The 25,199-nt window shown below is 37.4% G+C and overlaps 1 protein-coding gene across 1 annotated transcript in view; it reads left to right on the top strand.

Moving 5' to 3' along the window:
* Positions 1-25,199, top strand: part of NAALADL2 (N-acetylated alpha-linked acidic dipeptidase like 2) — a gene marked incomplete at both ends in the record, with an annotated part of 311,905 nt that overhangs the window by 266,559 nt on the left and 20,147 nt on the right. Inside the window, one exon of the mRNA XM_082287835.1 lies at positions 23,697-23,790. Coding sequence (XP_082143961.1) covers positions 23,697-23,790 — 94 coding nt within the window. The remainder of the gene's footprint in view (positions 1-23,696; positions 23,791-25,199) is intronic.

Below are 25,199 nucleotides of genomic sequence, written 5' to 3'. Positions count from 1 at the left end.
TTAAAAATTTATTCAAAGCACTTAATTGGCAAATTCATTCTTCTACTGGCTTATTTGAGCTGTCTATACACACAAACTTCATGAAATCAAAATATGTGGAAAAAGATGACTAAAGATTATCTGCTCAGTGATATTTTCTATATTTTTATAAGATATGTTAAATATAACACTATTTTAATTTTTTTATTAATTAAAAGAGTACTGACAGTTTTACACTGTGGCAAACTGGCAGACTTTTAATCACAGCTTTGCAAAACATCCACAGCAACAAAAAATACCAAACAAAAATTCACTGGCTTCTTCTCAAATTAGCTTATTTTTTTAATAGATCGTGATTCTAAGGGGTTTATTGCCTTTTATTTTAATAAGAGCTTTAGAACACAAAGGTGAAGATTATGTAGCTTGGATAATTTGTAAATTATTTTTAATTATTATTTCCTCTCTAAGATGTTTCCTTGAGACACCATTTTGAGGAATCTATTTTTAATAACATTGTGGCATCTGTCAAGGTGCCAGCATTTCTTAATCATTCAGATTTCACTTTTTAAAACTACTGATTAGTTCCCTCTGTTAGAGAAATGCACCTGACAAAAACAGATGAGCCCAATCTGAATTTGATTATAGTCCTGGTTCCGTGTACTTCAGTGAAGTTTGCTCTGGCTTCACCCAGTATAGGAGCCAATGGTCGACATGAAGAGTGCATATAAAAAATACTGCTGGTTTCTTAGCTGTTCATGAAGTGTTTGAGCCTGGAAGTGAAGATGCACTCTCGGATTTTCAGGTACAAACTGAGAAGCAGCAGCTGCAGATCCAACTCTTTATATTTCAGAATAAAATGTGTTGTTTTGTTCTGCTTTGTGAATGCCAGACCTGTTGGGAATTCAATTATAAACCATATTCTGGATCCTGTTGGTAATCCCCCAGCACTGTGCCATGCTTGAGACAGGAATTCAGTCCCAAGGCTTAAAAGGACGCAGAGGAGCAGTCTGCAGACAAAAGGCTAAATACTTATATTTATGCAACTGAAAAACTTGATTAGACTCAGTGGAATAAGTGCTCTGCTACAGAAGTTTTAAATGTCATTAAAAAGCAAAATTGATTGAATCAACATGGAGAAAAGTTTCTTTTTCTTCTATTTTCACTTCAAGTAAGGAGATCATTCCTTTGTATGAGCAGAGATTGAGGCTCAGCACACTATGGCCTTTCGTATTTGGGTATTTCTCTATCATGAGATGATCTGGAAAATGAGTTTTTAATAGAAAGCCTGTATGTAATATAAGGAATTGTATAAATAGTATTAAAGCAAAACAATTTATGTAAGTACTTATAGAAAATGTAGTAACTTTTACTGCTACATATCCGGTTTTTAATATAATTTATTGACCTTATCATGGAAGAACATCATTGGAATTTAACTTGTCAGTTCAACTTTTTTCCTGCTTTTTAGAGGTGTCTCAGGATGAGTAAACAATTCTTAAAATAATGAGAACTACTTTCCTCCACCTGTCTTTACTACATCACTTCTGATTCCCTACCTCTTCCCTTCCTGCCACCTATATCCCATCAAATTCTGATCTGAATGCCAGGTTTTAACACCTGCTGTTAGAATTGGATTTTCAAAAGGCTTTGAAGCTAATGTAATAATTAAGATCATCAGATGTCTCCACTGTTGAATGTTGCTGACTTTGTGGTTTCCCAGTCCCCCTAAGCCAATCTGGATGCTGCCACAGAGTGAGCAGGATTAGGTTCTATCTGACTGAAAAGTAATCATTTGGGTTTGCTGTTGGTTTTGCTCTAGGCTTTGTTTTGTTTTCAGCTCTCAGATCTGATTTGCCATACGAGCTTTAGTGCCTGTGGAAAGATGACAGTGAAAAGTGCATGTGGAGCATGGCACAGGGGTTATTCCAGTGACAGCATAATTTCTGTTAGGCTTTGAAATCTGAACTGAAAGGGTGTTAAAATTGGCCTGAGGAGGATTAGTTCTTTGCATGCACTATGGCAAGTTGATTCCTAGATCTGCTTAAAATGCATGCCTTAAATTTAAATCGTCCTTTCCGCATCTGTTGTTGATGTTATTCCAATAGAATTGTAGATGCATCGTGGCTAAACATGCCATGTAATGACAAATTGCTGTTTTTGCCAAAAAAACCCAACAACTGGGGTGCTTTGTGAATGGAGTGTGATTTATTTTGAACTTTGAATGAGAACATGAGAAACAGATTACAAAGGCTTTTATGAAATTCATTATTGCATCTGGACTTCAAGAACTCACTGTAGAAGTTTTGATTGGAATTTATAAAGCTTGATTAAGAGTTGATGTGTGAGGGCTGTGTGTGTAATTTTAAATTCTGGTGCTAACATCTGAGCCCCAAAACTGCAATTTAGAAATAAATCTATTGCTTGTAATGGCAACGTGCATGGGAAAAATCAAAAACTAATCAAACTTTATTTAGGTTTTATTGGCAAGATTTACATATCTGTTATGGTTTGTATAAATCTGTTGTGGGGTTTGTAGATAGGCTTTCAGATTAGTAAATCCATTTGGACAATATTTGCTGAAAACCTAAGGGGTATGCATTACTTGGCATTTCAGGAAGTATATGCTTTAGTGAAATTCCTAAAAACGCTTCCCCATTTTAGTGGTGACAGTCTTTATGGTGAGTTACTGAAAACTGAGCTCTATGAAAGCAGATTTGCATCTGCCAGTTTTATTAGGGAACCACTGTTTTTATTTACCACTAATAAACTGGTTTCATAATGCAGCTTTAGTGTTGCTTAGTATCTAAAGGAGAATTAGTTCCCATTCTGTATGTTTTAGAAAGCTCCTTTTCAGAGTTAAATCTAACACTAATCTGGTCAAGCTTGACTTCCAGCATAGTTTGCTGTTTAGTTACTCAGACTCCAGCGTTTTTGTTGTGTGCTTGTCATTTTTTGCAAACTGTGTCACTTGCCACAAGTTGCAGTTAAATAATCACAGTTTATCTAATTGGGGAAATTACATGAATTACATGAATAAATGAAAGACAAATTAATATCTGGTTTTTTAACAGAAAGCTGTGTGTTCAAGGGTGCATGGTTTTGGTTTGAATGGCAGTGTCAGGTGATAATTTTCTACAGCCAGGTTATCAGATACAAAGAGGATACAGCCATATAAAGGCTTTTGCTTTCCCATTCTGGATAGCCAAGACAAGGACTGTCAGCAGGAGGACAAAGCTGGTGGAAGAGCTTTGGTGGAAGAACACAGGTCCTGTGAAGAGCAGCTGAGGACTTTGGGGTTGTCTTGTTGGGACAAAAGAAGGCTGAAGGGCAACCTGCAGTGACAGGACCTGTGGGAATGATGCTGAGCTGTGCCAGGGGAGGTTTAGACTGGATAGTACAAAGCATTTCTTTACCAAGAGGGTGGTCAGACATTGGAACAGGCTTCCTAGAGAGGTGCTCGCTCCCCCAAGCCTGTCAATGTGCAAAAGGCATCTGTACAATGCCCTTAACAACACTCTTCAACCTGGTCAGCCCTGAGTTGGCCAGGCAGTCACACAGAATGATCCTTGTAGGTCCTTTCCAACTGAAATAGTCAATTCCACTCTATTCTCTGTGGATGCCTTCTCCTAGGCTTTTTCTTTAACAGTGTTCACAAGCCTGGAAAGGTTTGACAATGAGTTTTACACCAGCTTTGTGAAGTCTCATGATTTATAATCTGGTTACCCAGCACACAGAACATGTTTTTAACAATTGACTCTAGAAATTTGCTTGTTCCAAACATCAGCATTAAGCAGCTTATATGAAGCAAGAGGGCTGAATCTTAGTGAGAAACACATTTTGTATCTCTACTTCATCAGTAGCTTTTATTTAAAATGACAGCGAAGTGAAATGCAGTTAGTTTGCTGTGTCAGAGGTCACATTGCAAGAGGTGAAAGCACAGTACACAGTGCTGAAAAGTTCTGGGAATTTCTGCATTCCTCTTCAGTTGATTCATGGGAACTTCCTTCTGGAAGAAAGAGCCATGGTCCTACACCAGTGCTCCAATCTCAATCAATACTTTTTTTATGCTTTTTTAGCATAAAAGCTAATAACTCATACAGTCTCCAGTATTAACAGTTGCCATTCCTAACAGCTATATTGTAATAAAAAAAGCAACATGATTATGAATAAGAGATTGTAAAATTATATGAGCATGTTAAAACAGGTGTGTCTGTTGGAATCAAAGATCTGGTATGAGGAGCTGATTAGCAACTATTGCAAATACAGTAAGATTAGAGCTGCATGAAAGAACCTGAATAACAGGAGTGTACCTCTACCTGCATCACTGGAAAGGAAGGAGTAAATTTGAATTTAAATGAACACAGCCTGGAGAAGATCTTGAGTTAAATCACGAGAATTTTGGAATTAACTTTCACATAGCCACGGAATGCTTTAAGATTGAGTATCTGGTCTCCCTGGCCAATTCAAATTTGGATACTATTTATCTTTTGTGAAAGTGTGATCCTAGAAAAAGTACTTCTCAGCTAGGAAAAGAGCGCATAATGAGAAATACATGGTGAAATCATTGACTGAACCCCTCTCTACAGCACAGTTTGATTTTGGGGTAATTGGAGGGTGAGGTCAGGCCTTTGCATAAATATAATCTTTTCTAAAAGTGATGAAGAAAATGGGCCCACAGAAACGTTCTGTCTCAACTGACATAAGTGATATTCTTCTGAACGTGGAGTTCCAGCCAGTGCACTCGTTTTGATTGACATATCTAAGGGTAATTTCAAGCTTTTTTCTTCCTTTTTTCTTGAGATACACTGAACAAACTTGCAGCTGACAGGGTCTCATATGAGATCCTAATGAGGCAAAGAGAATGAAACATTTCTTTTTATGCTGAAGTGCCAAAACTGTAACGACATTGTATCATGGTTTCCAAAAAATATAAAGATTAAGAAAGCTTGCTTGTAACTCAATAGTTATTTTGCATAATGTGGTGGACTGAATGCTGAATGTTGAGGAAATGAGTTAATCAAACTTTTCTGTCTCATCTCTTTTTTGCCTTTTTCCACACGACCCTGGGAATCTTTCATTTGCGTTCCCTTTCTCTTACAGGAAGAAAATCTCTGTCCACAGTAGAATCTCACAGGACATGGGAGAACCAATTATTTGGCAATATGGGACTATTTCTAATTGTTTTCTAAGTAACAATTCTTTTTTTTTTCCAGATAAAGAATGCTATAGATATTTTTTTCAAGTGCTTATCTAAACCAGCCTGTCTCAAAGTCTCTGTGTTCCAAATGCTTCATTTATATCACTTCATTTTAAAATGAGCATTATCCTAAATCAGTAAGTTATTTGCTGTTCCAAACAGCACTACTATATCAATGAAACCCACATAAAAATAGCTAAATGTGAAAAAAACTTAAGTTGTCCAAATACAAAGTAGATTTTGCTAAAGTAGCAAATTTTAAAAGTAAATAAAATTAGGAATTTCACTTACTTCAAAGTTTTAAAATTTCCTTCATGGGAAGAATTTTTATGATCCAATTAAAAAAACCCCATCAATTATTGAAAATTTCTTTTCAAAATTTCCCATTTTGTCTTGTTATAGTAAACTGGCAGTGCAATGCTGACAGGATTGTTCTTTACCCCACTAAGAATACTGCTGTAGTTCTTTGAAAGGCTCCACTTTCAGTGATTTTCTATTGAAAATTGGATCACTCCTGCTTATGTCGAGAGACTTGAAAGGATGAAACCCCGTTCAGAAATATTGCAACATTCTTCTCTACTGTGTCAGAAGTAAACAAACTCACAAAACACAGTCCCAGTAGCAAAGAAGAGAGCAAGAGTGTGACAGCTAAAAGGGATTATGTTGGGATTGGATATTAGGAGGAAATTCTTGATGGTGGGGGTGGGGAGGCCCTGGCACAGGGTGCCCAGAGAAGCTGTGGCTGCCCCATCCCTGGAAGTGTCCAAGGCCAGGGTGGATGGGGCTTGGAGCAACCTGGGATAGTGGAAGGTGTCCCTGCCCATGGCAGGGGGTGTTAGAGATGAACTCTATAACCCATTTAGTTACAGTCTACCTTAGAGGCCTCATTTCTTTCCAAATTACAGTATCCAGTTAACAGATGAAATTACATATACTATAATTTTTAATGGGATAATTCCATTTCAAATCTTGTTTCTTGCTATCTGGCACATTTTTAAATTAATCTGTATTTGCTGGAGAAGTACCAGGATACTCTAGAGCCATTTGTTTTTCTTAGTTAAACAGAAGCAAACAAAAATAAGATACTTGGGTACAGCCAATGTCTGAATCCACACCAATTGCTTTTCTCTCATCATGCTGTTTGAGTTATTAAATCATCAGTCTCTTATTGCCTAGGTGTCACAAAAGAAATTCAGCTTGTTTTTTTTTTTCTAAAGCAAAACTCTGGAACATGTAATTTTTCTCCTCTTGGTGCCTTCTGCTGGGCTCTACAGCCACCATTTTTCCAGGCCACAGGGCAGGAGAGTGAAGGACTTGTTAAAGGTGCTTGGCTGAGGCTCTTCAGCCCCCATAAATGAACTGCTGGCAGAGATGTGTCCTGTGACTTGGGAGGCCTTGACTTTGGTCTTACTCAGCACTCATGTCCTGACAAGAGAGATTATCTTCTTGCTTGCCTAAGAAAACAGGTTCTTACACTGGCAGGAGCACCCAAATTCTGACAAGCTTTGGACAGTTGTGTTGTAATTATGTAACAGAAGACAGTGGCTACATGGGCACATTTTTAAAAACTGAGCTCTAGTTCCAAAATAAAGAGATATAAATCTGTGTCCCATTTAATATATTATTCATTCAACCTGTCCAGAAACAGGTGATACGTTGTTAATGATCTACTTTTCATCTCCCATTTCTATGCACAGTAAATTGCTGGTAGGTTTCCCTGGTGGACTTTTAAGAACAGAAACCAATGCTTGCAAATTCATGCAAAGTTTTTAAAATAGCAAGCATTTAGAAAATATTACAGTGCATGAAGTTGTTGCCCAATCTATTCAAAATTGGATCAGAAACCAAAGCAAGGAAGTGAGAATCTTGGTGAGGAACACAAAAAAAGGAAACGTGGGTTTGATCAGTATGTTCAATTTTTTTTTTTTTTTTCCCTGCTTATAGTTCAGCTATGTGCTTTAATTCTGTTCTAGCATTTGGAGGGGAGCAAAAGAAGCAGAAATGATAACAAGAATTTTGTATTCTTTCACTAAACTGGGATCTCCGTTGTCTTGCTGTTGCAGAGATGTTTTATCCAGTAGCCTAGTTCTGGGTTAGGGTTAGTTTTGCTACACAGTGAGAAACTATTAAATAAATCTAGTGGGCATGCAGCTGGGTAGGTTTTGGTTTTTTGCTCTTTTTTAGATGTCGTCAAGAAACATTTTTTAAAAGGCCTGTAGTTTCTTTCTCCATATTCTATCATTTTCACTGTGTCACTGTGGGAAGCAGGATGATTCTGTTTACTGCTTGTGCTTTTCTTTGCCTCAGTTACTATTAAGACATATCTAAATTAAAGGTAATTATGAGCATGTATGAAATAAAAAACTTGCATCAAATCAGTGGAGAATGAATACATGCTTAGTGTATCACTCAGAAAAGCTGTGACATATGCTGCTGAAATATTTAATTAAAAACCTTCAATTTTTGTACATTTCAGCTTGAATTGCTTCACTGATGTAGATCATAGGAGTAGAGCTGGTCTTGTGGGAATACTATAGGAACAACAAAAACTACCTCTTTGCCTTAAAATACATCCTTTACTTGTCATGACTTTCTAGTATCTCATTTAAACTGTTTATATCCTCATGCCTTTTATTGTGTTTAAGCAAAGGGGATTTTAGTGAAACACCTTAGAGCTGTAGAACTTTTATAAGGAAAAGACATAATTGTCCAAATTAACACTGTCACAGTCCTCACTGCTATGCAGCATTAGTCTACAGACCTTGGCAGTGATCATTGCTGGATACACATCCTTAACATACCAGGAAAGGCAATTCACTATTACACATGAATTAGACTGAAATCTCTGTACTTTTTACTGGAGACTGAGAGTCCAAATCCATGTTTAAGGAATCTACATAGCACTTCAGATATTCCACTCTGGTTGTACTGCCTGTCTTTTTTATCTGCTTACCTACAGCATCTCATACTGGCTATAAATGTTCTGGCACACCGCAAAACATCTCCACTGACACTCCAGGAGTTGGGCTCCTTGGCTGTGCCCAAGACTGTCTTATAAGCAGAACTCTCAGGAAGCTGCTAATGAGCATTTTCCATATTCTTATTCCTTATATTTCTTCCTACTTTCATACTGTCAAGTGTAATCCGTTAAAGGTGTGTAAATTGCTTTCAAACTGATGATTGAAATTTATAATACCTTGAATAATCACGTTTCTCTTCAGTACATTACTTGCAAGTTGTGTTCCAGACAGTCAGATAGTCTCACCTTAATTTTTAAACAGCAGCTTCAAAGGGACATAACACGTAGAGAACCCTCCTCCAGAACAGCCCTTCTGTGAAAGATTGTTTTAATTTAATTTCCCTGTAAACATCTTAAGGTGTAAATTTAATTTCTCTGTAAACAGTTAAAGGTGTAAGCTTACTTTTTCTTTTTTTTTTGGTTTGTTTTTTTTTGTTTGGTTGGTTGGTTGGTTTGGGTTTTTTTGGTTTCGTTTTGTTTGGAGTTTTTTTGTTTGTTTGTTTTGTTCAGGGTATGTTTGTCCACAGTCTTTCTCAGGCGCTCCGTGCATTTCTGTTGGAGGCTGTTGGCAGGGTATTAGCCTGAGGAGAACTCAACCTTAGAGCTCAGCTTCTTCTCCATCAGAACACAGGTCTTGTGTGTCACTCATAGGAGAAATATGGAAGCAGTCATAAAAAACTGGAAAGTAAACAGAAATACAGTCATTTGATTTACAGGTTGACACTTGTCATTTTCACCAGGAGGTGAAGAAAACAGTGAATTTCCAAAGGTTGTAAGAGTTGAAGACAGTACTTATTTTAAAATTTCTATTCTCAGCTTGGACAGTTCCCTAAATTTTCATAGAAACTCTAGAAAACATGTCCTTGTTATTAAGCTAACTATTTCTACCAACTTTTGAGTTTTATTTGAAGATGTGAAGCAATACCACCTTTCTGGAGAGAAACTAACCAATGTTTAGTACTTACACAAGGAAATTTTTTTTCTAACCTCACTTTGAGTCCTTGTTAATTCACTGAAATCTTTCTTAATTAGAAGAAGAAAAAATATAAAGTGACCATTCATTCTCCTCACTCTCAGCATGAGCATTTCAGAACTACTTGAACTTAAACTAAGCAACTCACTAGCAAAGTTTTACAAACTTCTTATTTTTGGATGTGTGATTTTCCTGTATTTTCTGAAAAACAGAGCAAAGCATTGGGGGTATATATACCGTTGTAAAATCCTGTAGTCTCTTCTGATCCATAACTGTGTTCCTTGGACTATTTTTACCATACTTTCCATAGTTTTAATGGACTTTCAATCTTCCATTCTTGTATGACTAGGTAGGTAGAAAAATTGTTGAAGTGTGACTTTGAGAATGAGCAGCTAATAACTTTAAATTTACTGCCTGTTCCAATAATCTTAGTTTTCAAAGTGTCTCAAAAGGCAGCAAAACTATAAATCTGGCTTTTAGAGTCCATGTAGGCAATACTTGAGATGATCTTGAGGCATGTGGTTTTCATAAGAAGATTTTTAATGGTAAGAAAGAAGCTCTTTCTCTCTTTCAGTTTGGTTGGTTTAGTCCACTGACTTGTGTTGCTTTTCTTGCTAGGCTTAGTGGGTTTAATTCAAAGAAGGTAATGATGAGAAAAAAGCAAAACACATCCTTTACACTGCTAGACAACCACAGTAATATGTTTAGAAAATGTATTGAGCTGCCTAATCCAAAGCTCATGGAAACTGAAAGCAGGTTGATAGCAGTGGGATGTAATTAAGCATTGCTGACTTTTTTGTTTTTAACCCTTGTGAGTTAAATAAGATCACTTTTCCTGGGAAGCAGATAGTGAGGGAAGGGATGACAGTATCAGGGCTGAGATAAGAACCAGGGTTGGCTGGTGTCCACTCACGTCTTTGAGACGATAGGTGCTTTTGAAAGGTTATTTCAAAGCTCAGGATCCAATTCCAGAGGGACTGGTGGCACCAGTAGGTAAGCAGTGTGGGATCTTGCTGACTCTACCACCTTTATTTAGTACTTGCCATCTAATGTGCAGTGAGGAAACACATTTTCCAATTAACATCTCCAGCAATACAAGAGGATTCTTTTTAGTGGACTAAAAACCAAAATTAATTCTAGACTTTTTGGGTTTTTTTCCAAGTCAAGTTTCAGTCACACTGAGCAGTAAGATACAAGAGACAAGATTGTGTTAAGAGTTCTGCTGACCTTCACTGTTAAAATAATGCCTGTACGTAGTGCAAATGACTACACATAGGTTTTTTTATTTGCATTAGTCTAGACAGACTTTGTGACATGCTTCTGACTTTCTTTCTTCTCAAATATGAATTCAGAATGAAAATAAAACACCATGGATGAGATACTGTGAACCATTACGATAACTCATGCTAATTGAAGTTAGATTTCAGGATTTATGAATTATCTCTGCTCATTACATTAAACCAAAGAACTTTGAGGTCATTTAGTCCATTCGTGCTGGTACAATATACTTACTTCCTTTCTTCCTAGGTTGTATTTAACTACAAAGAGAAAAGTCTTGTGCTGCTTTATTTGATGAACTGTTCCACAATCCAGAATGACTTCTCACAAAGTTTTTTCCTTCTCTTGTTCAATAGAAATAGTTTTCCCTTGATTACATCACTTTTAGTTGTTTCTTTCAATTTTTACTTGGAAACTTGAGTTTCCTGTAACTACTGTGTTCTTGATTTCTTTGGTAAAAGAATCCTTTATTTTGAGATCAGAGAATTCTGATGTACATTAGCACTTTAATTATAAGCTGCAGAATGATAGCTGAATGAATAGGGTGAAGGCTTTTTTAGGCTAGCAGGGCTGGCAATTAGAAAGGCTTTTTCATGGCTTGCAGCGTAGTCTATTTTTTTTTTTTTTTTGTTAAATATGGCTATTATTGTAAATGAAGATTAATAATCACTAATAGCTGCTGGGCTCTTTTAATGTAATATTCTGCACAAATAAAGCCCTCAGCTTAGATGGTGCTGGTGCCCCCCTTCATCTCCTCTTTTGCAAATGTCAGTTGTTATTTAAGCAGAGTAAGCAGAAAAGGCAATTAACTCTCTGTCTTCAGTCAAGTTTAACCTCTGTCTCAGGGACATGGGGGTTTTGTGCAGAGAATTGCTGGAGGACTGGGGGTAAAATAAATAGTAATAAATCAGCATAGTATAGTGATCTAATTTAATATTGTGTCTAGAGTCTGCTGTTCTCAGAATGGAAAATTTAAACATTTGGGAATGGACAGACACAGTGATGCCTCCAGACTCCCTTGGGACAACCCTGTTGACTGTGACCCTCAGCAGGACCCAACTAGCAGCCCTTAAAAATGGAAAGATTTAGTGCCATTTCCAGTTTTCCTGTTTCAAATATCTTGAGAGGTTAGTATTGATAAAGTGAAATGGAGTTTAAATGGTTAAGAAACTTGGAGTTTGTTACTTGTTACCTACTCATTTTGCCTAATGAGTGAATTCTAAAATCTATCATTTTCTAAAATTTGTCTGCAAGTGAAAACTATTTTTTTTTTCTTTAAACCCAGTGTCAAATATACATTCTGATCAATTCCTCACTCCAAAAATTCCCCAACTACTGATTATTGGATGAGGCTTGGATGAGAATATTGTTCATTAGGGTTCAGAAGCTGTTACAGCATTATCCTATACCCAAAAGATCAGTTCCTGGAGGGCATTTTAGTTTTTCTGAAAAATACAAGTGAAAAACTAAAATGTGTTTTGTTTTTTTGATGTCGACATTGTACAATAACTTCTAGAAATTTCACTCTGGTATCAAAATTCTTTTGAAGATGATTTTGAGTTTAAAGCTATTCAGAGTACATCAAATGCCCATACCCATTTCCTTTCTACTGGCTGGGGGAGAGGGAATTCTCAGAGTCCAGAAAGTCTTAATGTATTTTTAAGTATGAAAATTAATTTTATCTGTAATTGCATCTGTCTTCAATTTTAACATATGGAGGAGTTTTGAGATGAGTTTTTCTCTGATGGTGAATTGAAGCGCACTTGCACGCGTGCATGCCTGTATCACTTCGGGTGCAGCCAGCTCTGCCCCGAATTTATTTGTCCACTGTGGGTCAGTGCCATATTCCACAGCACTTCTTCAGTTTGGGGGACAATTTATTTGGAATTTTACATAATGTGGGTCAGTTATGCTGAGTGCACTCTGATTACAGTATGCTGAAGGACGTTTTAGGATCCTGATACATTTTCATTCTATAGGATTATTTAATTCCATCCTTTTCTCCCTACCCTTGTGATCAAAACATTTCTCTACGCTGTAATTGTCGCTTGTCTTGACATATTTGCCTTGCAAGTCTTTTTTCCTCCTGTAATCCATCTTTAGTGTTGTGTCAAAATGATGTTCCTCAGCTGTTCTTTTAATCTTGCCTTCTCCTCTTTCAGGCATTGCCCAGGCTCCTGTTGATGTTGTGCAGCAAATTCCAACTTGGTTTTTTTTTTCTAAATAGTTCACCTTTTTCAGACTCCATCCCTTCCACTCTCCAGACTCTTGAGCTACTTCGCTTTCATCTTACCTTTCACTGCAGTGATGAGATCTTCACCCTTGTTGTCCTTATATTTGGAATAGCAAGTAGTAACATCTCCTGCAGTATTGTAAGATTATATTCTTTTAATATGTGCTTCTCTGTGTAATATTTGCTGTTTCCATCAGATCATGCTGCCTTTGTCCTTTTAATACGGAAAGCACATAAAAATACAGTGGAATGAAATGGCCATCATAATTTAATCATTTTAGTAACAGGTGTATGATTACAGACCCAGATGTGCTAATAAATCTCAATTTTACCTTCAGATACTTTGAGCTTTACTGCTAGGGTTCCTTATGAATTTCAAGGGCCATTCTGTGATCTGAGTTTTCTTCCTCTGGTTTATATAAATATTCTTTAATGGTAAAGATTATTTATTAGGTCTTTATTCACTGTTTTCCAGGGACTGGTTAGAAAGATGAGGGAGTTTCTTTTTCAGGTAAAATGGCAGCTTCAGGAACATGCCAGCTAATTATAAAATACTTCAGTAGGTTCATCAAAATGACCTGGGATTTCCAAAGACTCAAAGAATTTGTCAGACTTGGCATTTCCCCCAAGCCTGAGGGTAGGTTGCTCAGACCCAAACACATTCATCTTTAATTAATGGTTTCTTTTTAAAAGAAAACAACTAACCTTACCCCACCTTTATTTGTAAAGTTATACTGTTTAATTACAGATCTTTTGAGGTTTAAATATCAAATTATTATTGTAAGTCAACTGATTACTTCTTATTTTAGTTCCATTGAAGATTGAATGTTCTGATATGAAAAACAGTGTGAAAAAATTCCCAGAAATTCCTCCTTTGAATTCTGATACTAGTAAGAAGTCTAAATACTTTTCCGGCTCGGTAAATACTATGCAAGTAAATCCAAGAGCAGAATCTAACCCTAATTGAAGTAATTGCCTAAGAAGGAAATGGAGCTTCTTGGTGGATGTTGCAGCATATATTGGTGTCTGGGGGTAGCGCCAGTGAATTCTCCCCCAAGGTAGAATGTGCCTTTTAATGTTGATGGGTCTTTTCTATGAGCTCTGTACTACAGTGTGATGTATTTTCAGCTTCCCTTGGATCCTCAGCACTGTGGTTCACTGGTGTCTCTCCTTCAGGGCCAGGCTGTCGTGTTTAATGAACTGTCAGTGCTCCAATCCTGACTGATTAGAGTGACCTAAGCGGAAAAATTCGTTGTACCTTTGCATCAAGAGGTGGCAAGAGAGAAAAGAGCAATATTTTCTCTGTATAACCATTAAATATCTCAGCTTTTCTGAGTTTGAGAGGATAGGGAGACTTTAATATGTAATATCATTAATCTTTCCATAATGCTTATTCTGTTGAGTATGCTGAATTGACTGTCCAAGTTTGACAAGTTCCTCAAGGAACTATTTCCTCAACACATCATGGTTGATTTTCTACAGGTGTTTCAACTCCTAAATTCAGTTTCTTTATTTCATTGTCCCTGGTTCTCCCTAAATTCTGTCTAAGGACTGGCTGCTGCCTAGCATATATTCGTTGTCACTTGGAAGACATAATTGCAAAGAAAATTTGGGCTAAACAGAGTATGGTTTGAGGCTTCTCTAGTAGCATTTCCTCATCCTCATCTCACAATCTCCATAGTCAGGTCTGACTCATTTTGAAGGTCATGCAATGCAAAATTTAAGGATGGTGGTATATTAATGCATCTCAGTGTGCTGGTATCGTGATCATTAATGTTGAAAAGGTGTATAAATGAAATGGAGATAGATGAGGAAAAGTAGAAAAAAAAAATGTATTGTCACAATAATGGAAGAAAAATAATAATGAACATCAAGGAGAATGACTGTTCCGTGCTGAAGCAGATTATATGCATTATTTTAATGAAGAGTGCTTAATAGTACATATGGTTTCCCTTGAATAATAATTGTGTGCTGATGAAGTATGATTAGAGACTTTTTTTTTGAGTTCAATTAAATCAAATCCATTTCTGTAAAAGGAGAGTGATTAAAAAGATGATATCAAGGTCTAAAACTGAAGGCTGTGGTTGGAGCTTCCTATTGCAGATTTCTTTATTATTGCACTCCTCTGATGACTATTATCTAGTTTTTAACAATGCCACAAGTTTCACACTGAGTCCTGTAGATTCAGCAGGAGAAGTGGCTTTACAGTTCAAATAGAAACTTGGGAAGTACTTGGATGTCCTTGAATGTGTGATCCGGGGATTGTTTCCAACCTGGGAAGACTCTTGGTTCATGCATGTATCTTGAAGCACGTGAGGAGATATTTTGATTAATTAAGGCTGTAAGGCAACATACTGTTTTCTGGGCTGATCTGTTTCTGTAGAGTGCTTGTGAACCTGGGTGATTAAATGCAGACTTGCACTTCTGCTTTTTTTTATCTGTGTCATTACTGTCTGCCTTGGAAGGCTCCGAGACCAGCAGGGCCCAGCCAACTGTCTGGCAACTGTTAACAAAATTATCAATTATCTTGTTGAGTCCCATCATCTTGTGCTTTGATTATCCTGTGAGTAAGGAGGGCTGGTTGTGCTAACATCCTGATTGGTGCCCTAAACACACACAAAAGGCAGGGAAGGAGAATGATATTCATTAACTGGGAGCAAACACAGGGAAGGCCATCGGTAGCGTGGAAGATCGTGGTGTCCTGGCTCTTAATCACAGCCTGGCTTGTGTTTTCGTAACACTCCTCAGGAATCTGCACTGATGCCTCTTGTCTGTTATTCTGAGAGGACTTTTACTTTCTTTACTTCAAAATTCCCCTTATAACAAGAAAAAAATACATTTTTTTCCCACATAAGTGTGTGCACTGATAGCTAGCTGCATGTTTCACCCTGCAGTGTCTGTATTACACACGCAAATAAGAAAGCAAGCTAGGTAGTTTTGGTTTAAGGTAGTTAACATCTGTCCAAGATTCAGTTTCTGTACACGATCACTGTCATTAGAGATCTTTCACTCTGATCTATGGAGATAAATTTTGCTTCATATTTCATTATATATTTCTCTTTGTACCAGAACAATAGCTAAATCTGATTCCTCGGGGCTGTCTGTAGCCATCTCCAGGCAGCTAACACTGCTTTTATAAAAAGGACCCAGCACTTCTTCCCTCTCTGTTCCATACCTAAAAAGGGTCAGAGAAGGAAAGAAAGAATCTAAGGAGTCATTTCCTGTGAAATGGCGGTATCTGGGTTTCTGGGAATGCTATGTGCAAATCATTCTGCTTTAAAGCAGACTTTTCAGTATCTGTCACCCTTAAGTCCACAGCTAGTAACCAGAGCAACCTGGTGTTAAAGTTGAAGCTAAAAAAGAATTAACACTAGAGCAAATCTTTAAAATTCTCTATAATAAATCCAGCATGAGGGTTTGTAAAGGTGTAAAGATTTGTATTGTGATGGTGTGGTCTCCTCACCCAGAGGTCAAGAAGTGCAGAAGACCATTCTGTTACATCCTTTTGCATGCTCATAACCACACACTCTGGGGAAAAGTCTGACTAACTCTTTTTTTTTTTACAAAGGTTTTGATCTAGTGGCCCTTCTAGGAGTTAATTCAACACTATCTTTGCACATAGATACCACTAGAATTTGACATACATTAATATGAAATACATGATTAGAAAATCATCTCGAGATTATTGCTGCTTACAGTTATGTGCTCCACAGCTGACTTCATGGCTTACTGTGTTAGCAGTGACCCTGGGTGTTCTGTGCAGACAGTGGCTCTGCCTCAGTTCCAGATTGAGCACAGGTTCATGTACACAGTGCCAAGCCTAACTCAATAAAGCCATTATATTGGAAGTGAGTTAATCATCCCTCTTCTCTGCCCCTGCGGTAACAAGAGCATGGGAACTGCCAAAAATGGGCCATGCTCTGTGTGAGGAGCAGCATGATGTGGATAGAAGGTAAGAGTGGAAAGAAACTCTGGATAATATCAGGGAGTTATAACCCAGGGCTTGGGGAAGCATTGCTCACTATAAATTAATGCAATTTAAAATACTTTTTTAATAGAATCATATAAAATCCTGAGTTGGAAGGGACATAGAAGGATCATCGAAGCCCAGCTCCTGGCCCTGCACAGGACAACCCCATAAATCACACCATGATATTAGAGAATTCACATAAATGCATTTAGATACACAAAAAAGTATATATCCCCATATACTTATACATATAATCTGAAAAATAGTAATTTCTATGTGTACACAAAAAGCAAAGCAGAGGTAAGTAGGAGTTTCTTTTTTGTGCAAGAAGCTGAAAATAGTGGGATGAATGATCGCTGCCAGCTGTGAATGAAATCCATCCAAAATATACTTTCACTGTTCTAAGTGCCATATATTACTAAATTGGCCAACAAATTAGTTTTTAAGCAAATTAATCACTTAAGAGGATACTTTTGACCTTAATTTTTCAGTGCCTCAGAACCTCATCATGAATCATGTAGAAAACGTAGTGTGTGATCATGGAAATTGAGATCTGTATTCCAGAGTGAGCCCAAGCCACCATAATTCTGGATTACCGTAATATGTAATTTTGGGGATGCCTAGTGCTGTGTGCCACACTAATACAAACAGTTAAGTGCTGCTTGCTGTGCACAGGATACCTGAAAAGAAGGAAAATCCATATTGTATTCACGATCGCTTTTATTTCCTAATCAGTATTTTCTGTGCTAAAAGTAAATAAAACAATACTAAATTATAGGGGGGAGGGGGAGTGTTGAAATAAAGTATTTAATATTTGCAAGACCTCACATTTTCCTTGGTCAGAAATAGGTATTTCTTATGAATTACTGTGCTCTGATTCACCTGCTGTAGCACAGACTTGCCATACTCCTTTCTCAGAGAGCCCTCTACTGTCCTAAAATACAGCATGTTCCATTGAGTGTCTAAGACCCCAAAATATCATTTGATCTGTGATGTGAGTACACACCCTGGTGCCAAGGTAGATTTCAGTAAGGAAAAAAAAAAACAAACAAAAAACAAACACATATGGTACTACTGAATATTTAAGAAATTTGAATTGTTGAAGTTTGACAGCTTTAATGCAAAATGAACATGTTTATGGCCAGATTTCTATTTCTTTGCCTAATCATGGAAGTGTGGTTTTCAGAAAGATAGATGCTCAAAGAACTGGTTGTTCTCTCATGCTTCTGCCTCTGATTTTTCTTGTGTGAATCAATTAACTTTTTTGGAGGGTGATGAATATAAAAAAACCTGCTGTGTAGACTGATTGTACAGGAAATTTTTCCACAGTAAATTGAGATCCCACTATTAAAAATGCTCATTAATTTATCATGAGTCTCACGACCGCTGCCATTCATCTGGTAACACTAGGTGCTGAAATTTTTATTGTCAGGGAATCACAGATTTCATTTAAATAGACTCAATTTCTCATGTTTAATTGAAGCAGTCCGATAACAGTAAGGAAGTTGGGTGGATAGGGGGAACCAGAAGAAAGCATATTCATGAAATTTGTCTGTATTGATAAAAACATTTCTTTAATTTTGGAGGGTGGAGAAGGTGGGGAAGGCTGATTATGTTAACACTTGAGATTGCTAATATTGTGCTTCTGAGAGGAGACCTTAATGTATGCAGGTATTCATTCCTTATTTACATGGGTGTGGAGGCTGAAGCTCTTGTTTATAATTGGTTTAATGTCAGAAGATCTCAGCAGGTCACTCTGCTCATCAGTATGTGTGGGAAGAGAGACCCTTGATGCAAAAGATGAACACCTGAGATTAGACAGTGCAACAGCCAGTCACGGAAGTTGGACCTTTCCACTCACCTTTACAAGGAAAAAGAGGAAAAAAAGTGTTGTTTTCAACACACTGTTATTGATCCCCCTAAACAGCACAGAATCTTGCCATGCTCTTTCCTCATCTGTGAACCCCAGGGTAATGTGTGAAGGGAGAGGTGCCGGGTGTGAGGGCAAATGTGACTTGAAAAAAGCAGTGCTGATATCAAAGGAAGTTGAGGCTCAGAGCTGCTCACTCCCTAGGATTGTTTGGGTCTGTAGTAGGCAGTCTTAGGGGCAGAGGGATGTTGAGTCTGTAACTGGGAATTTACACAGGTCTGCTGCACTACCATATTGCATTGCCACTTCTCTCACATGGTTTGTCATGGTTTTGGCAGATTACCTGCCATGAGTGTGCTAATTTCCTCTGGAAGTGCACAGATGTCAATAAAGTGTTGCTAACATGCATACAATAAAAATTTTTAAAGTATTTTGCAGGGGTATAGGACTTGAAATGCAAAGAAGTTGCTGCTGCACAACTCAGGTTTCAAGTAGCTGAGCCTAATTCTTTCCAGCAGGAAAAATTGGAGTATGGCACTGCTGAAGACAGTGTTCACAGAAGGATAAACATGGCAGTTTACCTGATTTTTTAAGTTCTGTTGTTTGTAACTAGGCATATGAAGAGATCTGAGATGTCTGTTTAGATTTTAACACTCCTAACGTAACTGAAAGTGTCCTAAAGGCTCAGCACTTCCACCCACTGAGGTTTGCCTGGTGCAGGCTGGGTACAGCGCAGTTTCAAATTCACTAAACAAAAAACACCCAAGAAGCCCAAGACTGGCGTGTAAACTTCTGTGTTAAACTGCATTCTGTCTTAAACTGCCTGCACACTGCATGCTGATGTTTATTTTAGCAGATTGATCTCTCTCACGCATAATATTTTCGTATGTTCACTAAATACTTTTTCATTTTATTCATCTTGCAAGTTTCTGCTGCTATGACAGAATGGAGGGTGGGTTGCTGTGCCTGCCTTGTCAGTGAAACCAGACAGCACTTCAGGCGTGTCCCTGCAAGGCAGGCTCAGTAACAGCATGCCCCCAAAGCAAAATGGAATCTGTCTGAAGAGAGACTGTGTGGAGCCTTGCACATTTATCTTTAAGCCTGGGCTTAAAGTATTCATATTTAAAAAAAAAAAAATTGTATGCCAGTAGACATGCTCTGTGTTGCTAGTAGGCAGCTGGGATTTTTGGGAAGCAAGTTGTCTTGAAAACTGAGTTTAACTCCCTGAGAAAACAGCTGTGACATACAAAAAAACCCAGCCGAACCTTTGATGAGTCCCCCTGAACTCCACTTCCTTTCATTTCCTTTTTTGCATTGTAAAACAGATAAAAAGATAAAATATATTTATAATTTATGTAGAGGAACATATTGTGTGTGTTTAATCCAGGGGTTTTTTTGTCACTGTCCTTTAGGAAGTGTTCTGGATCCACCTGATGCTCCTGAAAACTGGCTTTTATAGTCAAATTAGGCTTGTAAGTTGGGTAGAATTGCAAGAATACATAGTTCCTGAACGAATAGTTTGTAAAACTTCAGAAGAGAGAAGATCCTACAGCTTCATTTGGAAGTGTCACATGATACTGAATCATCTTTAACACCAGCATTTTTGAAAGTTTGTGGGTTTTTTAATCTTTTGGGATCTGCACAATGTCAGAGAGGTAAAGGCAGGGACAGCAGTTATTTCCTTCCAACAAAGATGTTTATGCTTTAAGGTAAAAAACCTTGAGAGAATGTTACTTTGATATAAACCTGTTTTAAATATTCAGATTTGTTTTGCAATATGCATAGAATCACAGACTGGTTTGAGTTGGAAGGGGCCTTAAAGCTCATATTTGAGCTTTGCCATGGGCAGGGACACCTTCCATTATCCCAGGTTGCTCCAAGCCCCATCCAACCCAGCCTTGGACACTTCCAGGGATGGGGCAGCCACAGCTTCTCTGGGTAGCTGGTGCCAGGGCCTCCCCACCCTCCTAGAGGAGAAATACAGTATAACTCTACAATTACTGTTAAGTTTTATATTAATACTTATTTTTAAAGTAATTGGAAGTTCAGCAAATACATTTTCACTTACTGAAGAGTACCTTTCCCACAGCCAAGTGCATTGGAAGTGTTATTCATTATTTTTTCTTTTTGAAATAAGAAAATCATTATGGAATGAATTAGCATTCGAACTCTAAGATCTTTTCTTAGACTTGCTAATTGTGTAAATGTTACATCAATTATTGTGTGTATTGTATGTGTATTGTGTATAAATGCTGTTTGAGAAGTTGTCATTAGTGTTTTAACCACTTCATTGTGGGAATAGAATCAATCACGCTACTTTAGCTTTTCACTTCATGAGGAAATTGTTGTCTTTACTCTTTGCTAAATTATTCTTTCATTTAATAATTCAGTAGTCAGTCTGATCCATTTTTCACCTGGGAAAAGGGGGTAGAAGCTTGTCTTTATTTTCCATGTATATTCAGCGTTGCACTCAGGGGAATGGTATATCCAAAAATAAGACTATAAATAAGAAATCAGTAGCCTTTTCTGTCTTGCTGCTTTATGTGGGTTTGATATATGCTTCTGCAGCATTATTACTTACTCTGTTCAAATCAATGCTCTGAGGTTTCCTTTACATGATTGATTTCTTCCAGATTAGCCCACGAAGTACGTGATTTGATAAACACCACTGCTACCTGTTTGCTAGCACACAGATGTCTGCAGTGTTAGACAGAGACTCCATAAAATTTCCAAAAGTGCTTCAGTCAGTCGTAAGATTTGGATGGTATCACTTTATTTAAATAGGAAAAACAAAACGGATTTGGTCTTCTATAGTTGAAAGCAAACTAAAATTGCTTGGAAGAAATAGAAATAAGGCAAGAACTTACAAAAATGAAGTCATATTCTGCAGGAGATAATGATAAAAAGGAAAGATGCTTATGAGGGTATTGTCCTCTTTAAATGCCACATTTCTGCTTCAGGAAAGAAGCATTTTTTCCTTACTTTTGTGTTCTTAAACATTGTGATAACGTATTGTAAAGTATCAGCAATAATGTATAACTGTTGCTGTCCCTTCCTAAAATACCTATGAATGTGTATTTGTATTGCCATTTAGTGAAAGTTCTTGCAGAAATGGGGTGTTAAGGAAGAATTTAAGTGTTTTGTGTGATATATTGCTATCCTGGGGTTCAGTGGGTTTGGGGTCCATGCAGAATACCTGCTTTTTATTAGGATGTTGTTCCATTGCCACAGTTGCTTATCTGGAGCAACTCACAGGGTGCTCATGTTCTGGGCAGTATATATTGAAAGAGTTCCATGCAGGACATGGAAGGATTTTGTGTGGCATTTGAACATTTAGAACCAGATTTTTTACAGTTGCTTATGGCTGGATTATATGGACCTGTTTTGGGTGCAGTCTTGTACATGTTTTAGTTTGCCCTAACAGTTTTTGTGTTTCTATAATACCTCTCTGGTATCTCTAACACCAATGTTTTTAATGTTTTCCAGACACTTTTTGTGTATAATCACTGATGGAAAATGTAATGGTTTTTGAGCACTTATGGCCTGAAGAATTGGGAAGTTTGGGAAAATTTCTTCATGAAAAGTTACTGTGTAATACTTTAACACAGATGTCCAGACACAGTATTTTTCATCTCTAAGTTCTCTCTTAGTTCTTTGTTGTTCCTGATACTGGCCTGAAATAACATTATTCCTCACTATATTTTCTCTCTGTATATATGGTAGGGTTTTTTTTTTCTTCATGCCTTCTGTGATACTGTTTCCTCTAGAGGTAAATCTCAATAGCTTCAGAGCACGTCTGTGCTCAGATGTGGGCTGCAGTCTGATATACAGCATGTTCCCTCAGTCTCTGTACCCAAACCACTCTGTGGCCAGGTCATTTCTTCAGTGCTTTCTGAGAAATGTCGTGAGGTTCTATTAATCTTTCTCCAGGAAACTTGTATTTCTGATATTACCCTGCCTTCATCCACTTTCCTGGGAGATGGTTTTCCTTTTCAATTGCTGTACTATTGTTTTTAATATTACTAAGGCTTGTTGCCTTTTCCCGCTGCTTTCGATTGGAAAATTAAAATGCTACTTTTGGCACAGAAACTATCATATTGCTTTTGAAGGGCAGATATTATTCTTGCTCCCCCAACACCTTGGGAAGAATTGTACAATACGATTCTGTTCAGCCCACATTTTTATCAACACGGTCACCATCACCTGCAGCCATCATTCCATTTTAGAGCACAGCCTTACAGGTATTTTTTCCCTTTTTGCAATATCAAGATACGAAGAAGATGAATGAAAGTTTCTTGCATGTTTTTGTCAGTGTGTTTTTATAGCTCCTATGAACAGTGATGGACTTGGCAGCCTGGAGACTGAAATCCTCTGTTTAATCACAGCTAGGTATAGTTCAGCAGAAAGATGTATTTCTGTACACAGCCCCTGTAGCATGTCTAAGCCTCGAGCTGGAGAACTGACCTTCTGTAAGCAGAAAAAAGCTCTCAGGCCACTCAGCCCCTGCCTTATCTGTGAACTGTTCAAAAAGAAGCATTCACGCCATTGAGTTTTTGTGACAGGTGCTGATGCTAGTCTGGAGTAGATTGAGAGTTCTCTTTGGGGAATTTCTTTCCCTGAGTTGCTGAGAGAAAGCAGTGTTCTGTCCAGTCTGGAAGTTGTACATCTGCGTGCATCAAGTTGTCACATAACACTTCAAAAGGCAGTGGGTTTTCAAGCCAGCTTGCATTTAGCCCTAGGCTTGATCTTCTGATCATTAATGTCTGTGATTCTTTATTTTAGTTGTGAAAACTCTCAAAATCCAATAGCTAAGACCAGAGAACTAAGTTAAACTCTTAACTTCATTCCCATGTTTTGAGTATTGAGATATTTTATTTGAAAACAAAGCAAAAAAGTCCTTCAGAGACTCCCTGCAGCATCCTAGGTCCTGAGGAGACATACTGCACAGAATTCTTGTGTGTGGTCATAAATTGTATTCTCTGAATATTTTGTGATGTTGTATAGAAAGGCAATGGCCCTGTCCTATTCCTTTCCATAAATATGTGCTTATGGGGTTTGAATCACATTTCCCTGAAAATCCAATATAGTGAAAACATGTGCTATTCCAAAAGAAGTGCTGGTTATTAAATCTGCTGGAAATAATTTGACTGGGTTTTGGGTCTTTTTGTATTTTTCAGCTAACAGGACAAGTGACTTTGCAAATTGCCACTGATCCAGTTTTGCCGTTTAATGCCCTCGACATCGCGTTAGAAGTTCAGAACAGTCTGAAAGGTAATTTTCTTCAGAGGAATATCATTCTCCATTTATACAGGGGGGGAAAAAATCTACCTACTAATCCCTGATACATATTTTCAATACTGGAATAATAGCCAGTGATTTTACTAGTTAAATAGGGTCATTATATAATGCTGAATAAAATGCAGGTTTTGTTGCTAAATAGAGCCATAAAGTTTTATATTTCTTCTGATGTTATTTTGTCAGTTAATCAATACAGATTACCTGTAGTGTCCTAAGACCTTTGAAAATTATTTGTTTATAGGTTTATGAAACTCTCAAGTTGATCTGTTAAGTAGAGAAGTTCTATAAAATCACACCCGAACTTCACATATCCATGAGCAGATTGTGAGATCGTATCTCAAGTGTAAAGACTTTTTGCAATCTTGAGGTGCTTCCCCTGCATTTCATTCACTCCCTACACTATAAAGCACCACTTTTCTGTAACACATACTCATAGAAGTATGATACCTTTTCTTTAATCTTTGCCATCCATCATTGTGAAGACGTAGGAGTCAGTAGGCAAGTATTGGTCTGGAATCAGTGAGCATCTAAAAAGACAAGTAATTTTAGCTCTGTTGTGCCACATAAACATTGGTTTAGTTCAGCCTAAACACAGCAGGGGATGATCATCAAATGAAAACTGTGGCTCAGCTGGTATTCTTTTCAGCTGAACATGAGATATCTTCCATTGTTCTTCCTTTTTTCTTTATTTTGAGTAACGGGAAACGTTGATTTAAACTGACTTTTTTCCTCTAACTTCAGTTAGATCATTTATCTCCACCACTTCAGGGGAGAGAAAATTATTTCCTAGGCTGTAGGGCCAGCAGGATAAATTTTCTCGCAGCTGTTCACTTTGGAGTTTTGTTTAATGATTTTGCTCATGGCTTTCATGTCTCGTCTGTCTCTGACTTGTATAAAAGAACAGGTTATTTTCGATTTGGAAAACATTAAGACAATGGTCCTTTTTCAGTTACTTAAATGAGAAGTTGTGCTTTTTTACATGGCTCATGGGTTTCATTCATTCTTCAAAAGATTTTATGTTGTCCAAACTTTCCAGTTCAAAGTTGGAATGTCTAAGTAAGCTGTTTCCTTCTCCAGCTCAATGCAAGCTGTAAATGTAGAAAAGGTGAAGGTAAGTCTGCATTGACATGTAAAATATTTGTTCTTTAGGCTTAATTTTGTGCCTCTGGGGTCTGGTTCAGCCAATTTCTTGAACACAGATTTTATTGCCTGTTGGACTTTCTCACAAGCTTGAAGTTAAATTTTGTGTAAATATTTGAGTCACTGTTTTGCAATCTCCTGGATACTTTTTCATACTGTGTTTATTTATGTTTCTAAAGGATTTAACTCTGTAATGTGGTGGGTGTCTGTACTATTAACTCTGCTAAATTCCATGGGATACT

Source organism: Coloeus monedula (genome assembly GCF_965178545.1).
Source record: "Coloeus monedula genome assembly, chromosome: 10".
Lineage (NCBI taxonomy): Eukaryota > Metazoa > Chordata > Aves > Passeriformes > Corvidae > Coloeus > Coloeus monedula.
This window is presented reverse-complemented; position numbering and strand designations above follow the sequence as displayed.